The 19,025-nt window shown below is 37.5% G+C and overlaps 1 protein-coding gene across 2 annotated transcripts in view; it reads right to left on the bottom strand.

The window, feature by feature from the left end:
* ACVR2A (activin A receptor type 2A) overlaps positions 1-19,025 on the bottom strand; it is a 70,358-nt gene that overhangs the window by 23,693 nt on the left and 27,640 nt on the right. For both annotated transcript variants that reach the window (XM_054829856.1, XM_054829855.1), the window contains exons 2-4: positions 8,312-8,519; positions 5,891-6,000; positions 4,355-4,509 (exon numbers count right to left, since the gene is read on the bottom strand). In XM_054829856.1, the coding sequence (XP_054685831.1) occupies positions 4,355-4,509; positions 5,891-6,000; positions 8,312-8,519 (473 nt within the window). The remainder of the gene's footprint in view (positions 1-4,354; positions 4,510-5,890; positions 6,001-8,311; positions 8,520-19,025) is intronic.

Below are 19,025 nucleotides of genomic sequence, written 5' to 3' on the forward strand. Positions count from 1 at the left end.
ATTTCATCTTTTCAACTTCTGGCAACACCAGATATGCCTAGATCAGGACTTTCTTGTGCTTAGTGATTAAAAACATGAAGCATCATCTTTGACCCAAGTAAATTTTAAATATTTCAGAAGCAAGCACAAAAATAGGTTATGAAGAAAAATGACATTATGTGAATCTGTAAAGCTTTTTTTCAACCCTCTCAACATATGACTCTTATTTTAAAAACAACACAACACAAAAAAAGCAACTCTGTGATCCAGTAAGATATTCACAACTTGGGCACTCAACAGAAAGTACAAGAGGTTAATCTCTCTTTGCACAGTAGGGATGTAAAATCTTGGGAACCACAGCTCTGTGAACTGATAAAAAAACCCAAAAGTGTTACTTGTGTCAGTTATGCTATAAAATAGGTTATGGTCCTATCTATCAGATGACAGAGTGGTAACACTACAGTTGTAATTAGCATTGACTGACAACTCTGGCCCAAACTCAAGAGATGTAAAAAATAAGTGAGCATAACATATCAACTCCTTGCCATCCGCATTCATAGTTCTACCAGGATTATTAGTAGGATGGTGTGGGAAAATCTAAGCTACACCTGATTTTGTGGAATGTCTTTGTCCGCAAAGACAGTAGAGTTTCACTTTCTGTGTGCTCATGAGCGAAAGTTAACCAGGTCAGAATACCCTTCTATACAGAAATACACAAGATTCAAATATTTAAAGTACTAATCCATTTTTTTTGTGAATTTGACCAGACACGTGCATATGTTTGCTGCATGATTAAATCAAATATAAATAAGAAAATGAAATAGTTCTTTCAAACCATTTTAAATATACACATATGTATTTAGCAAACTTACACTTGTTAATAACTCATTTTAAGACTTTAAAGAGCAACAGATCTTATAAAATTTGACAGCTTTAACTAGATAGCACCCCTGGCAGCAGCACCTCAGAGCACACAGCTCTGCCGTGCCTGTCCCAGGCACACACCTCGGGACCCGCTGAGTGCTTCCAACTCGGATACTGGCAAGGAGCACCTTGGCAGTTACCTACTCTAGCAACCCCCTTGAACTCTCTATCCAAATACCTGAAAGAAAGTAAGAATGAAACAGATAAGGAGCAAACAAAAACAGCCACTGCTTTCCAATCTTAAACCAAATACATAAACTAATTCTGCTACATTAAATTTTAAAATATTTATCTGTACATTCAGAGGGAATATAAAGATAAGTTAATCCATGTAGCTGTGAACTGAGCTTGGGAACTGCGTGCCTGATAGGCACACGTACCGTGAAGCAATTTTACTTTCAAAAGAAAAATGAGGTTGTTTGCATTTGCCAACCATGTCCTGGGCTGCACCAAAAGAGGTGTGACCAGCAGGTCGAGGGAGGGGATCCTGCCCCTCTACTCCGCTCTTGTGAGACCCCACCTGGAGTACTGCGTCCAGCTCTAGGGGCCCCAGTACAGGAGAGACATCGAGCTGTTGGAGAGAGTCCAGAGGAGGCCACGAAGCTGATCGGAGGGATGGAGCACCTCTCCTATGAGGACAGGCTGAGAGAGTTGGAGTTGTTCAGCCTGGAGAAAAGGGGGCTCCGGGGAGATCTAATTGCGGCTTACCAGTATCCGAAGGGGGCCTACAGGAAAGCTGGTGAGGGACTGTTTATCAGGGAGTGTAGTGACAGGACAAGGGGGAATGGGTTCAAGCTGAAGGAGGGTCGATTTCGATTAGATGTTAGAAAGAAATTCTTCACTGTTAGAGTGGTGAGGCCCTGGCACAGGTTGCCCAGAGGTTGTGGAGGCCCCCAGATCCCTGGCAGCGTTTAAGACCAGGTTGGATGAAGCTTTGGGCAACGTGGTCTAGTGGAGGGTGTCCCTGCCCACAGCAGGGGGGTTGGAACTAGATGATCTTTGAGGTCCCTTCCAACCCAAACCATTCTATGATTCTCAGATATTTGTCCTTCATATTTCACTACAGGTTCAAAAATTTCTTCTAGGATGTCTTCCTTTTTTGAAACATTCCAAACAATTTCTTTCCCTTTTGTCCTTTGATTTTTTATTTACTTATCCCTTCTTCTCCTAGTTCTTCCAAAATATGTCATTCTTCAGTGTTTCCTCATTTTTATCTGGTGCTTATTCCTCATGTATCCTTTAATTCCTACTGAAAGAAAGATTAGTGCCAGGGCATACTGCACCTAAGTATCCCCATCGCCTTCCAGGAATAAGGTTATCTCATTTCACTTGGTTTATCTGCATCTCATACAGAGATCCCTGTTTTCTAGTATCTGCTATGTATCTGAGCTATCCATTATACCATTTGCTACTGAAAGATTTAGAAAAGAATCCATTCACCTACAAACTCTACTCATGCCCTAATTATTAAATATAATATTAATATTTAATATATTAATTGCATAAATATTTAAATGTTTGTTTAGTGGTTATAAAATTACTAATACTTTTCCCTCTCTTCCTGCTTCCTCTGCCTCCTGTTCAAATCAGCTCTAATCAAATTTAAAGTGGGAAATACTGCTCTGCTGCTTATGGGAGAATATTTATATATTCATTTTCCATAATAATTTAATTTAGTTTTTCAGGCAGAAGTAGCTTTTCCTGACTTTCCACAAACCTTAATGCCTATTCACCACAAGATAAGAAAATGTTATTACACTATAACTAGCTCAAGCACCAACATACACTTACCCCAGGAGATATAATCTGAGTATTAACAAAACAGGTTATTACCCTATTTATTAAAAATTTGTGACGTGTCCACTCCTGTACCAAACCCAAACCATGCAAGAACTGCAATAAAAAGGACAAACAATATAAACATTCAAGCTCTTGATATCTTGCACATATTTAATATTTGCTTGCTTTTATATCACTTTCTCCATTACTTAATTTAAGTCTAGAAAGGAAATGACATGCTGAAATTATTCACACAACTAGCAGTTATGAATTTGATCCTACAGTGAAGACTACTAGGTTGATGTAAAGTCACAAATACATAAAAATTGAGATGGATGAAATAATTATGCTAACAGATTGCATCAAGTTTGAGGATCTGCATACTTTCTGCAAGGACAGAAAACATACTTTTTTCTTCTAAATTATGTTCTTTTCATTTGGCAAGAACATATGTCCACTGCTTCCCCCAATTTTTTTCTTAACTATTACTACAAAACTGAAACAAACCCATTTTATTTATCAACCACAGGCAATACTGCATCCTGGAACACCCCGAAGTCAAGCAGTAACACTGAAAATATCACAGACCGAAGCAAATACATGTAAATCCATTTTAAATGTGATCCTACCAAAAATAACAAGTGTTTTAATTTTATTTAATCATAAAAACCACCACCATATCATCATAGTACGAGATGCAATGTATTCCGAGTGGTCACTGTAAAAACCCAAGTGTTGTGGGACCCTGGGCAAGTTGTTTTTCTCTCTCCATTTCCACTACCACATTTTGTTCATCTTTCCTACTTTGGTCTGAAGAATTTGCTGTCTTAAGTATTGTCATAGAGGCCTTTAATCTCAATTAAATCTCTACACATAACTGAAGGAAGAGAAATTCTAGTATTAATTAGACCTACAGATTCAGCTGGAGCCTGACAACAGCAGGAACTATGCACATGCAGCCAAAAAGGTTTGTTTTGATGCAACTCAGTTTACATTTCAAATTTGGAGACCATAATCTCATAATATTTTCTATGTAAAACACAAACACTGCTTAAACTGAAACATTTTAAGACAAAACACAAAATGCATAAACATGGAAGAGGAAAAAGACAAGGCCATGGGCTGAACTAAGCCCTGGAACTATGTTTCAGTTGAAGATTTTCTTTACATTCTCTTTAGCTGATACCTGTTATCCCAGTTCCATGCTTTTTAGAAAATAGCTAAGCTTCTACTAGGTACTATTTTCTATTCGCTGCAAATTGCCATTATGAATTAACACGTCTCCTTCATAAGCTAAGCATTACATAAAGCTCAATCGTAAGTACCTGAGAGCAGCTGTACACAGCTTTCAGACCAGTAGTCCTTCTAACCACGTGGAATACAAACTTCCTACAGCTGTCCACCAATACTACATCTTTGCCATCTGAAGTTTTACATTTAGTTTTTCTCCTCCCGAACACACAGACGTGTGAAAACATTAAGTAGTTGCTCATACTTTATTTAAGTAAAGCTTAATTTTCTGCTTTTGCATCTAGCAAGCATTAGCACCTCGAAAGAAGGAAAGTAACCGAAGACTTCAGCCATGTGACAGATGCACACCCCTTTCTCTCCTCTCCTCTTCAGAAAGTGGTTTTACCATTCAAAAACCAAAAATCATAATGCAGTGACTTACTTGGGTTGGAACGAGCACTGGAGGATACGCTAGCTTGTGATGTCTGTACATCCAAAATGAAAAGAGCACAATCACTGCAATTCCCATTATAGGCACCAATGAATAAAGCAAAGTATTGAATAGAGGTGGCTTAGGTGTAACAGGATTGGAAGTTGCTGAAGAAAAAAAAAAAAAGACACAGCTTTTAAGAAACAAGAGTCATCCAGTGCTTGAAATGTTTAGCATCCTGATTTTCTAAAAATTCTTACAATCAGCACAACAAGGCTAGCAATACTCAAATAGCACACTCTACTAGAAACGGACATGTTTTAAAAGGCAGCATTTTGAAAAGCACAGAAATAACTTAGATCCCCATATTTACACATCTAACTTTGTTGTCCTTCTAAGCTCACATTATCAATAGCACATAAGAGGTGTATTTTAAAAAGACCGCATGAATGCTATCACCTAATGAATGAAAAATGAATCAATACAGACTTTAATCTTTGGTATGTACACAATAAGATGTCATTAATAAGTAGAACAGGCCAGAAATAATCTGCCAACATTTCTATGCACTGTTGCATTGCTGAAAGTAAGGTTTCTCTAGCTGAAGACACTTCCCCAGGACCTCCAGAAAGGCTCCAGAGAAGCCCTGCCATTGAGGCAGCTGGTGCAGGGGCAGCCATAGACCCCTGGGGCAAAAGAGGTTTCATGAGAGTGAAGAAGTATGTCAATTATTGCGTTAGCAGTATCACTGACAAAAATGACAAGAATATCTCTTGGGTCAAAGCCTATTTTAATCTCATAGAAAATATTACTTAATTTCATAAACAACTTCCTCTGGCTATTTGGTACACAAGACATTTGCTGTTTTCAGTTCAGTTATTAACATTATTCAGTTTTCCAACAAAGATTAGATTCTTGACTGGAAGAAGAGATGCAAGAATAATCCAATAATCTTTTAGTTATTGTTTTTTAAAACAATTATTTGTTATGTCTGGCTATCTGATTTTCTTTGTAACCTGGGAGGAAATTCTTTCCCCCTTTTTAAAGGTTACTGTGTCAATATACAGAGACACTGAAAGGTCCAATTAGTTTAAAGAAGTAGTGAGAGAATTGTTTCAAGAGGAGCAGCATTCATAGGCTGGTACGTACATATAAGGATGATGTGGCTTTTAGCCCAATGACTTATAGACACAGAAGCTTAACTATACAATTAAGGTTAAAATTTGGTGGTAACTCCCATATCTTAAAACGGCCAATTATTTCAGGTTATCCTTCCTTCTCACCCTTAGAAAAGGGCTCAAATACCTTTTATCAATTTAAGTTACTTCTAGTATAGAGACCTTTCAAAATTGAAAAAAATTAACTTGCAATTATCTAGGCTCTTTATGGGAACACACACAGCACTCTATCACTCAGGAATCAGAAACCTTCTGGCAGAAAAAACAGACTACGACATTTTGAAAAGTCTTATGTCCTGAACATGCATGATATTAAATATATCTGAACTCTACTAAGCCATTCCTTCATAAATGTGTTAGACTAACTCACGTTGGGTGACCTCCATTTCTGGAAAATAGAAAAAGCGTTCATTACACATGTTGCCTTCACAACAACAGAAAAACACTTCAGGGCTGTCTTTCTTCTCTATGCAATCATTCCTAGAAAAGATAATAATGAAAAACTCAAGATTAATACATTTTTTGGTTTTTGAAGGTTTTTTGTTCAAGAGAAAACATATGCTCATATTTAAAATTTGAGGTGAACTTCAATAAATCATCCAGGATAACACATTACCCAAGAGTTAAATCTGAAGAAATAAAGTAAAATTTTGTTATTTCCTATTACAATGAAAGATCATTAATATTAAAACTGAAACAGCACATTTTTGCTATTCTTAAGATAAAGTTAAACACCACCACCAACAGGATGCATTTGAAAAGCTGACAAAAATACTGAAGAACAGTTCATGATCTAGATTTAATCGGGACAAACAAGTGATCAAATGGCTAGTGTTTAATCATAAACTCACAGCACAGGGTTGCATGGGTTGGAGATAAGTGTAAAGGAGAATTTTTTTTCTTTCCCCTCTCAGAAAAGATAAAATTTCTACAATTTCCCCTGCCTACATTATGCTCAGGGACTGGGCTTATTTTACTCAATGAATTAACTGCAGGAAAGGAATTCTATTAACAAATAAGCTGAAACTAAGTCAGGAAAGAAATACAGGAGTCATGCAGGAGACAACAGCAGAAAGAGAAGAATTTGAAAATCGTGCAGAAATAGTTGAGGATTTTAAATACAGCTGAAGATTGTCAAAAAAGTTTTTGGTTCATGTTCAAGAAGTAGGTTATTTTTCAGAACCAGCTGTTACAATTACACTGTACTGTAACTTCCATCAAACATTTATTCTTTGATGTTCTTAATCTGCTGTTTGGAGTTCATCCTACTGTAACTCCCTGTTTAGTAAAACACTCTTCAGTCCCAGAGATAAGATTTTGTTTAATGGATAATTCAGACAAACACAGCACCATGAATTCTTATGATGTTACAGTTAATGAGGTCTTAGAGCCAGACAAGCTTTTACTCAGTTTCCATCTATTTCCTTGCCGTCCTTCCTGCATTTTATTTCTTCTTCCAATTTCTTTTCTTTGCTCAAGGGAGAATTTAATACCAGGTGGTTGGTTTTTTTTTTTAGACTGTTCAAAGATACATGTGGAACTAGTGGGATAACAATGCTACAGAACCTATTTCTATTTCCAAATTGAAAAATTCTATTTCCATCCTAAAAGTTTAACATTTAGTAGAAGCAACCTTAGTCCAGAAATTGTAAATATCTCCACTATGTCTGCAAAGCTACAACTAAGAGCAGATTGAAAAAAAAATTAAAATATCAAAGTACTTTTGTTCCCATCCTGTATCTAGTGACTTACAGTTACTAGATACTAATAGCAACAAATAAGATTTCTTTAAAATTGTCCTTTGCCTTCCAGCATAGCCAAATTTCAAATCATGCTGTGCAAGCAAACTTGCAGATGCTTTGCTGCTTCTCCAAGAAACAGATAAATCAGAACTACTGTTTAACTTAGCTTTAAACTGTCATTAAAGGAGAAAACATCCTAGTCTGTGGGGAAACTTTATTTGGTAGAAATTACTATAATGATTTCTTCTGCTCATTCAATATTTAAGAAACACAAAAGGAAAATTTTCTAAAATAGGTCTAAAAATAATTTCTAAATACATTTTAATGAAGATCTATTATGCATTCATTTTCTTAATTCTCTCCCTTTGCAAATAATTAATGTTTTGTTCAAATAAAACTTACTGCAGTACTTCAAAGAACTGTAATACCATTTCTTAAAGAGAGTCATGACCTTTATTCAGCCAGTATCTAACAAACCCCAAGTCCTGCTGTTACTGCTGACGGGTACTTGCTAGACCATCTGTTATAAAAAAAAAAAGACTGGAATTTTAGAATATTATATGTGTCTCAGAGCTGCCACTGAGGTAAGCTTTTTAATAAATCGGCAAAGTACTTCCACACTTAAGTAAAGAGCAGACACAATGCACTGACTTTCCTCCTCCAAAGTGAACTACAGAATTTTGCATTCTGGTTTCAGTAACTATATTTGCATTGTTTGGCAATAACAAGTGATCGGAAAAATCTATTATTAACAGCCTAAATAAATTAAATGCCTGTTTTTTAATGTACATTAAGTAAATAAGAGAAGGTAAAACATGCAATTCTGCAAACAAGTCAAAATACTTAAATGCAGTTGGGTCCCTAAATACAGGTAAATGAGGAAAAAAACCATGCGTGTGCACATCTAAAACCAAGATAACTACTCATAGACTACTGTATTATCATTTGTCTCAAGTACTGTTTGCAGAGGGGAGATTATATAAATTATGGACAGGCAAAATAGTTTAAAATTACAAATAATTTTAAAATTTATAGGAAAACTTACTTACCTGTCATAACAATTGATATCATCTAGCCAGCAACCTTGCTTCACAATTTCAATTGATCCAGAAATATTCTTCCATGTAGCAAAACAGTGTCGTCTTTTATCTTTATCACCATAACAAGGTTCAATACCACTGCGATTTGTTTTATCTTTTTCCCAATTAGCGTTGTAGTAGATACACTCTTGTGTTTCTGATCTGCCAAGTATGGCACCTTTTAGGAATGAAAAGAAAATCACAATTAAATTATTCTGAAGGACGAGATATATGAACAGTCAAAACTAAAATATCGTATACCTCTTGCGTCAATATGCCCTCTGCCCTCCTTTTTTTAATAAAAAAGGAATACTTGTGAACTTTAAAAGTTTTCTAAGTAAGCGTTGAACATAAAACGAAGGTCTTCTGTTGACTCAAACAGTGACTTGGATAACTTATCAAAATTTGAAGAAATATAGAACAGGTTAATGCAACACTTTTCCCTGAATAGCAATAGTAGAGAAAGTTTAAAATACTGAACAGTAAAGATTTAGCTATAATATTAGCCAAACAAGAAGTTTTAGCTAGTAGAATTTGCCAAAAGGTATTTTTGTCTCATCTTGTTACATGCATCAAAAGAGCAGTACATCTTAGAAACCTAAACCCAACTAATAAATTCGGTTTTAAACCATCAACACCTTCTCCCCTAGCTTTCATCTGCTATGTAGCTTATTAACACAAAACACTAAAGCATAAGACACACTATGCTAAAATAGTATGTTTTATGTCATTCTGATTTGCCAAGTGAGCAACTGGAATTGAGACCAATAGGTGTGAGGCAACTGTCCCTCACCTCCCAGCACAGCACTGTTTTTTTGCTGTGCAATCCCACCCATCAACTGTAATGTAAAAGACATTAGGACTTTGCCATAACTCAACAACCAAGTGCTTCCACTCTCAGAAGGCCCAGGGGCATGTCTCCCCTGTCCACAGCACGTGCCTGATATGCACAGTGGGATCACCCACGATGGCTGATGGTCAGGCTTCCGACAATAAAAGCCAAGTGATGTTCGGAGGCCAAAGCACTGGTGCAGTTAGACTGTATTAAACATGCTGGTGGACCAGAACAGACTAGCAGACTGGCTTAACCTTTCCTGGTATGTGATTGGTGGGCTTTTGTCATCCCAGTAAAGTAAAAGTTTCTGACCTTTTGAATTTGTGTCCTTTAAATAACAAATATAATTGATTCATCAATGCCTACTGACAACCTACAGCAAAAACCAGCAAATATGAAGACTGAGGCACCTCTAAGTGGAGATAACTTGATAAGTTCTAATGTGATATGAAGTACCAGTCTGGTTTCTGCCAAGGTAAAGGGTTGTTAGGATGCAAAACCATTAACACCACACTGGAAGGAAGTTAATAACTGGCTTTTACTTTTTATCTTGTCAAATACCACCAAGAGCATGTCATTAATTTTTCATCATTTAACACGTATTAAAACCATGGAAAAACAGAGGGGGAGAAGAAGAGCTAAAGAATCACAGAACTCACTTCAAAATTGAGGAAGGGTCAGGAGGATGACAAAGCACATTTACTTTGCCTGTGCACCCATCCGATATTTTCAAGAGATGGTTACATTACACATCATGCTGAAGATCAGATTTAAAGAGAAAAGGTCTTCCATGGCAGTTTCATACATATTTATTTGTATCACTCATTACCTCCTTTATTCACATGTATTCACAATAATTTTGATACATCAGCTATTGCCTTGTAGCCATACCCATACTTCTCCTACACAAGGGTATAACAAGCAGAGAAGATATAACCCTGACTTTTCGTGGGATGAAATCTTTGTCACTCAGGCACTGGTAGGAGGTGGGGGTCGAGGTGACTGGTACAAGCTTCCATCACATAACACCTCCTCAAACCCACACAACTGACAATAAGGTAATCTTCCTCAGTAAACAGACCCGACTGTACAGGGACCAAAAAAGTTGCAGCTCTCAGGGTGATGAGAATTATTTCAAACTGAAGATTGCTGCAGCCCTCTTGAAGTGCAGCACTGGACATCAGAGTCGAGCATAGCACTGACCATACTGGGCATCCCACATTACCACCTTCAGAAACTTTTGACTTTGACGCATTCCCAAAATAGGCAGAGGATGCTGCTTATGCTTTTTGGGAAAGAGCCTGGATGTTCAACGAGAGAAATGCACTAGCCAGCTGGTAACACTGCGAGATGCAGCATGTTAACTATTATATTCTTTGTGCTGCGATGGCCTGACCTTTACAACTCCCAGCTATGGCAAGAAACAGATGAGGCAACAGATTGAACAATTTGGTTCTGTCAGTGCAATAAAGCAGAAGTCCTGGATTTCTCTCATACGTGCCATTCCTTTTCTTCTGCTGCCAAGCCTAGCTTTGAAGGACCATAGACAAACTGAATCTGATAAAATTCAGAAACTACAGTAAAATTAACTTTACATGAATATCCTCCTTATATATGTCTTCGTTATAGTCAGGTTTTCTTATTCATTAATGCTCTCAATCAGTTCAGGCTATCCAACTGGCCGGCAATCACACCCTTCCTTTAGTGACTTTGGATCTGACTGGAGCATCCAAGCACAATACCTTCTCTAGCAGCTAAGTCGACATTCACAATAGGTCTGGCCAGACTAAACTGATGTATAGACATCCCAGGACAATCTTGGCTTAATCTTTCAAAGTAGAAAAGTAGGAACATGGTGGAAGCAAGGGAAGAAGAGAAGGGGAACCACACAAAGAAGGCAGCCCTGAGCCCACTGCACAAAGGAAGCATCTGCTTATAACCAGCTCTGTCATCCCCTCCACAGGAATCAAACTCTTAGAGGAGAAGGGCAGCTGGCGCTTGTAACAAAAGCAAATTTATTTGGGTCCCAGTTTAGCCATAGTATGTCTACAATGAAACTCCTATACCCATTTTGAGTAATGACAAATTGTTTTCATATGAAATTGTCAGGTTCTCAGGGAATCTATTACTGAATCTCAAAAGGCAAAATGCCACTGTTGAAAGATGCCATCAGCAAAGCAACAGCAGTATCCTATGGACTGAACTTAAAGTCTGAAAGCTTCTGAGAGGAAAACACATTGAAAAGCAAAGAATATTCAAGTACATAACAGAGTTTAGTTTCAGCATGTTAAGACAGATCACATTTAATATATGCTGTTATCGTACTGCAGTTAGTGTGCTGCTGTATCACTATACATTTGTGTTCATCCACAACAGCTGCAGTAAGAAAAGAAAACCAACATTTGCTAGTGAACTTCTGAACTGCTGTTAATACAGAATACACTGTAATTGTTAGCAGTACAGAAAACAATTTTATTAAAGTGCACAAATGCAGTCTGGAAAACCTCATCTTAGTAGGAATCTGAAGGACTGGCTACCATTTTTTCAAGTAGAAAGACTATATGAATTCCTAAAAAAAAATCTAGCCAGTTTTTTTTAATTAAAAAAAGGGGCAAACAATGAAACCTATGCATAGCTAATAAGGAGGACTATACTAACACAGCGCTAATTTAGGAGGAGATTACTGGAAAAACATACTGGATGAAATATGAATTATTTATTACAGACACCACTCCATTACACTCAGAGGGAAAAAAAAAAAAGAGAAATACCAGCTTCTGGGAGTTTATCATCTAGCTTTATTTAGTAAACCTCAAACCAAGCAACATAGCCATATTGTTCTGTAATGTAGGAATGATTTCATGATATTTGTAATGATGGTCACATTTCAGACTTTTTATCTCCCTCATTTCCTAAGAAGGCTTCACAACAGAGCCCCCCAGCCTCCAAATCCTGCTCTTGCAGCAGACTTGGTTGGTGACAACACGTAAAGACACAAAGGCTGTTCCAGTCAAAGGGAAGATAAATCTGTGATTCCTTGCTGGTATGAAATCTAGCAAAATTTTTAAGCTGAAGTAATGAAAACTGGTGAAAAGGCTAGAAAGATTAGTTCAATGGCACCGAGATCTAGAACATGAGCATGGAAAAAAGTCTTCTGAAAGCCAGTCTAGGTATGCAGATTGCTCTGATGGTGCTCCCAACACGCACTTAACACATCCTTAACTAGAAGGGAACTCAAAATTTCAAACTTACTTCTGTATGTCTTCCATCACTAGACAGAACTACAGACTTCTTTTCCATCTAATATGTTTGAGATAAAAAGAGCAACACTGAAGTCTGGAAAGAGTAATCACATCTGCATTTCATGGCGGCACAACCGACCAAGACATGTCCATGATGCTGTACTTGAACTTGATTTTATTATAAGCACTAATGACAGTATTGGTAAGGATTTATATGCAGGAATACTCATGTGATAGAAAAGGAATTTTTTTTTTCTGCTGTTTCCTAGAAAACCTAGTATATTAAAGAATGAAAGGGTGAAGTTTAGTGTGGCAGCTACCTATACTTATAGTAGAAAGGTTACTTAAATTGTTTTATGTTTGAGATAAATTTGAACTCATTCTGAGCACTGAGATTGACAAATAACTAAGGAATTAAGTAGTTTATTAGAATTAGTTGAGCAGAATGGCCTGAAGCACCACAGGGACTGGACATTGTGAGTTACTTAGCAAACAGAATGGCCTATTCGCTAAAAGATGTGAATTGTAATGTGCTGTTGTAGGGGAACAAAAAAGGACAGAAAATGTAGCATAAATAGAAATAGCATCTTGAAAAAACTTCAGTTACTGTATAGGTATCTTTTTCAAGTACTTGTCCATATATCTTACTCTATTTGTTTCCACGGTGATCTCATATACACCTTTTAGACCCACAAACATATCTAAGAACAGACAACAAATACATAGTGAAAAGGCCCAGCTTTGATGTTTCCGCAAGCAGGAAGTAGACTTTTATCATTCTGTAGTTTTTCTGATAACACCCAAGGGGAACGTTTCTCAAAGGAAAAATAAAAAGGTTATTTTCAACCTAATAAAACAAACCGAGTTACAACAGAAAGGACCTATTCTGTCCTCCTTATACATATCAACATGTCCCAAAACATATTTTGTTCATCTTTAGACAAGTATTAGTCCTATTATCATTGTTCTCAATGCTCGCAAGTCAAACAAGGACTGTACTTTATATATAACTGAGCCAAAGTACATTCATTAAATCCAAACACAACAGCAATTAACTTAAGCAATGCAATAATCAGGAAAAAGATGAACAAGGCAGTAAAGTAACAAATCACCTGAACTGTTGTCACACTGCCTTATACAGGAGATGCATATCTTTTCAGACTAGAATTTCTCATTATCGTTCTCCTTTTCAGCATGTTCCACCAAGCCTGCATTGTAGTTAATCAAAAAGTCACTGGGAAGAATGGAGAAATGCCATCAATGTGCTGCACCTCTGCGCAGAAGTCTGCAAGACTTAATATCTTTTTAAAAGGCTAAAAGGTTAATCTTAAAAATTGGCCTGATATTCTAAGAGGCTTATTTTCCTAGAACAAAATTTAAAAATAAAAAAATAAATGAGTTTGCAACTCAACATGGGTCCTACAATAAGCCTGGAAGTTTTAGTGTAGCTTTTTGTATAGCAATAGCTATATTAAACTTCAGTTCTCCAGGATTATAGTATGATGGGGGGGGACGGGACAGGACGAATATCAAGAAAGCTGTATTTGCTTAGATATCTCATTGCATACTTCAAAAATATTTAAATTTTTTTGCAGTTCACACCCTGCCAAAATGGAAAACTTGTACTACCCTGGAAGTATGAAATTTTCAAGTGGAGATGAACACTTCTGAAAAAGAGCTTTCCAGAGAAAGAATCCAGTGCTGAAAAACTGAAGAATGAGCTATCTAACGGCACTACATTAAGCCTTAAAAGCATATGCTCCTAAATATAGTGGAAACTATGGAGGATGATGTCATCTACAAATAATAAATACAACTGAGAAGGGGGGGGAATCCATCATCACTCCACTGCTATACTGTTAAAAAAAATCCTTGCAAGCCCTTGTTTGCTAGAAAGCTAGAAATGTGTCTTCTGGATTTACAGATATCAGTACAGAAAAAAATTTTAAAAGTCAGCTGCTATAACCACTTCAATGTATATTTTTTTTATAAAAACTTTATATATATAAATTTAGTGTGAATACAGATTCTACTCAGCATAAACAATGTATCAAACTATTCTTCTGCCTCTTAAGTTAGACAACTCAAACACTGTTAGGTATCACTCCTGGATCCAAGAGAGCTTCTAGATCAGAATCAGGTAATACTATATTTTAACTTGGAAACAAATGACCAGGTAGCATGCATGGTATTTGATCTCTCTTTTTGTCACAGATACAAAAGCTGGTGCTCTGGCAAATGGAAGGTGGAGTTGGACCATTCATTAGCTTTTTTTCTGACATTAAACAGCCAGCGCTAATTGCATTAGTCTTTCTGAGGTGAGCTACAGAAATAATACATACTTGAAGAACTCTGTACGTGGCTTCAGTAGAGCACTGTTTCTCTTCAGGGTGCAAGCCATGGGCCAAAACATTCTGACATTCTTAATCTCATCAACACTTCATTTTTACAGTTAAGTTCTACTCAATATTTAAAGGCACTGCAATATTGTAGTTCTAGTAGAAGAGATTTGGCAGACTTAAGTATCACACAACTTATGCCATTTTTTTTGAACAGAAGCACCACTTCAGACTACAAAATTCTATCCATGCATAACTGCCCCACAAAATTAGATACTATCAAATGAAAGAATCTGTAGAAGAGATGCCCTTAAAACATGCTGAACATCCAAATTAGAAGAAACTCTCTACCTGTGAATCCCTATGCAAAAGTGGCCACTTCAAAGTTCAAGGTCAGTAATTAGCCATGTTGAAGAAACCCATGCATCTATAAAACTGTGAACTCATTCTAATGACTTCTCCAGCATATTTAAGAGAGGCTGTTAAACTTTTTATTCATTTAAACAAAAAGCTACAGAATTCAGAGACCTGGGGTTTTAGAAATGGTGGTGGCAGAACTAATGGAAAGCATCCTTAAAGGGTAAGGCTGCAATTCAAGGAAAAGGATGCAAGATGAGGAACCTCTTTAGTCCAATTGTTAGTTTGAGAGACTCCACAGTACTATCCAAAGTAACATCTCCATCTGAATGATTAAAAAAGATGGGATTAAGGGGGCAGTCATGATACTTGGGAGTACTCTGGAAGAGGCCACTGCAGGAGGCATAACAATGGCATGTAAATTTCACTGAGCTCTTGCTCACTGAAAAAAGAAGCTGAAATTACTTTTGCAATATGTGTTCCTCCCTGCAGTCCCTCCAAGCAGTTTGCCTGATTGTTAGAAGAAATTATTAATAAAATCTAATAGCATTTTGTAGAGAACTTCCATTTCCTGTCTCGTACTTCCGAGTATCTTAAGACTGGATTTAAGGAAGTGGAAAAAACGCAAACCTCTGGTATCCAAGTTTTCCAAAATCATTTCAGAGCAAAGCACGTGCAGAGAATGGAGAAAAAGGGTCAGGTGACATCTATGTTCTTTAGGTAGAAATTAAGGTGCCAGTAATGGCACAACTGGTATCTATAGCATCAGCTGGCTACCTCTGAAATACAGACTGTCATCCTCGGGAATCTCTGGAAATTTCAAGTTAAGTGCTATTTTTCACACTTCCTGACTTCAAGGGAACACACTAAAACACAGGATGATGTTTTCAAGTTCAAACATGCCATTGCTGTCACTGCAAGGTGTGAGAAGCACAAAACAGAAAAACTCTCATCTACTGTCTAGTGATTTTGTAGGGGAGAAAAGCTTGAAAGAGTCCATAAATTGTTTGGTTTTTCAAAACACAGCCTTAGGACTACACTCGCCTCATACATGCTGGTAGCTTTTATAGACGGTACTGGTCAAACGTCCCTTCCCCAACACAACAGACAAGGTATTACAAGATGATAAAAATCTACCACAATAAGTAACACAGGGCTCAATACCAGCAAAGTTTAAAATCTTCAAGATTCAGAGGATGAATAAACCAGATCAGGGCCAAACAGACACTAATGCTAGAAATAGACATAGTTTCCAGTTAGGATTACCCTCCTCTCCCCAGCACAAAACCCCAAACCCCAAACAACAACAAAATCAATCACTACAGAAAATAATCACAGTAGCTGACCTCAAAGGAAAAGCTGTTTCAAGTCAGCCAAGATTTAAGAGGAAGTGAGAAAAAGGAACACGGCACAGATGAAAGGGACAATGCTCGCCTTAACGGGTCCCTCCCACCACTCCCCCCAAGAATACTGGTCCTCGATACAGTATGCAGGTTTGAATGTATAAACAAAACTCAACTAAAACTTAACTCAGTTTTTGAGATTAAAAACTTGAAGACTGGGGTTCTGCTGTACCCTGTCTAGGTGGTATCATCTACAACTGCCTCCGGATGAAGCTCAGGTAAGGCAGCTAGCTACTCATGAAGTAGCTGGGGATGCTTTCCCTTCGCACGCGTGCGAGTAACACCATTTCCACATAGAGTCTTAGAATGTTATTAAATTTAAAAAAGGCACTTCCCTAGTAGGCACACTCACAGACTAAAGCCTAAACAAACCACCTAAGGATATCAAACCTAGATTAGGAAGATATGAATTGTTTCAAAGGATGACTATCATGCTGGTGGTGGCAACTAGCAGAATTTCTATTTTGAGGCCTGACAGTGAGTTTCCCAGCAATGATCTCAGATACCTGTCATAGCTGTTCATCTGATTTGAGAGTCCCAAAGCAAGCGGAATCTTGCAGTGCTTCGCTGCAGTGCACGTGCTGCAGCACACCAGATAAGCAAACTTCCACCCTCTCTACAGACTGCACTGAACAATCTAAATTCTCCATACAGCAAAAGGGAACCAGTCTGCAGATAGCTGTATAAAAGCGGGGACTTCTCACGGATGGCATCCTGCCTCTACTGCCAACGTCCAATAGCTTTAGTCTGCTTCGCACACTGGTCAGAGCAATACCTTGATAATACCTGGCTGTCAATCTCCATGGTATTTCTGATCAAAATGATCCTGTCTCAGGGTTGGTATCTGTAGAAGTTCTCTGAGCTATGAAACTTTGTAAGAACTTCCCAACTGTGAACTACGAAACATTTTTAAGAACTTTCTAAAATGAAAGTTTGAAATTCCTACAGCCTCATGGAGATGGGAAATTCTGGCATATTAATCACTTAATGAAAAAGCATAAAAAAAAGTTTCACAGGAATTCTATTTGTGTTTAAATTTCCTCATCTGACAGACAAGATCAGTAAATGAAATTTTCTCCAACTCTTTTCCTGTAGTGTTTATTTCGTGCTTCCAGAATCCTGTTGAATATGATCAGCTTCAACGTTTCACCAATATATACAATGAGAAACAAGGAATATCTCTTCCCTGCAAGTAGAATCCTTTCTGACCCCTCAAAAAGCATCCACAGAAGAGCTAAATCAGGCTAATTACAAAAAAATACTGTATCTTTCACCTTCCAAATCAGTCAGGTTCAATGCAAATTTAACAGTTTGACTGCAAAGAAAACAGAATCACACACCAAGTGTCAAACATCTATGAGGAAAGACATCTATGAGGCAAGCATCCAACTTCACATTTGATGTTTCCTCCATGTGATGCATCCTACCCCCACTTCTTTTTCTGTCTTTCAGGACCTTATATAACTATGTAACTATATAACTATGTAAAAGGCAATAGGACCAGTGTGATTCTGTCTTAAACTCAGATCTCAAACAAGTCTCTCCGAGTGCTGTGTTCCACTCTGTGGTACTGCAAGAAAAAACACTACACAGTTATCCTTCATATGCTGATCAAGCTTCTGATTTAAATTAAAATTCTTTTGCCATTGCTATACTTCACTTTTTTCCTACGGTTACAAACAAGATCCCAGCCTAAGCATACCTATAACCAATTTTCAATTTTATTTTTTTTTTTTAAAGCATCAGCTGTTTTCTTTTGCTTAAAACTGGCCCTGAAAACATATAAAATGCTAAGCTATTTGTCTGACCTGGCTAAGCCAGCAGCTGACTGGCAGTAGCTAGGTGGCTGGCTGATGAGTACACATACACTGACCAGCAGATCCAGACAAGCTACAGCTGCCCTTGTCCAGATGGCAGCTAAACAGTATGAAAGACAGGTTCCAGATTTGCGTAAACAGAGAGAGGGATTACCTTGGACATGCAGGCAAACAGAATAACATGGTGGGGAAAAAAGCAGGATCCAGTATTGAAAAACCCAAGCCTTTAAAGGTTCACCCATTCAACTGAGGTGGAAAGCCTTCTTTACCCCTCCCTTAACTCTCCAACATATTTATGGAGAATCAAGTTTAGCTTCAGTCTTCATTCCACATAGTCAATTATCCAGGGGCTTTTTTGTATTTTCATTCTCCTTTTCACTACCTCATCACAACAGCAGGCCTTTCCAAGCTCATCTTTCTTACACAGGTTGGCCAGAACTACATTCAGTACTTCAGACGCTTCCAAAGACTTGTCTGATATCAATATTGGTTTTGCTCGCTAGGAAATACTCCTTCAGAAACATTTTAGGATTGCATGCATCACAGCCAAATCACATTAGTAGCTCATAGTATCTGTTTTAATGCAAGCCCACAGTTTGAAATACATTTTTAAGTTGTAGTGCAATCAAAAAAGCAGACTCTGCTGTACAGCCTCACAAACAGCTGAACTGGCACAAATGAGTGGAAGTAA

The sequence above is a fragment of the Grus americana genome, chromosome 6 (genome assembly GCF_028858705.1).
Source record: "Grus americana isolate bGruAme1 chromosome 6, bGruAme1.mat, whole genome shotgun sequence".
NCBI lineage: Eukaryota > Metazoa > Chordata > Aves > Gruiformes > Gruidae > Grus > Grus americana.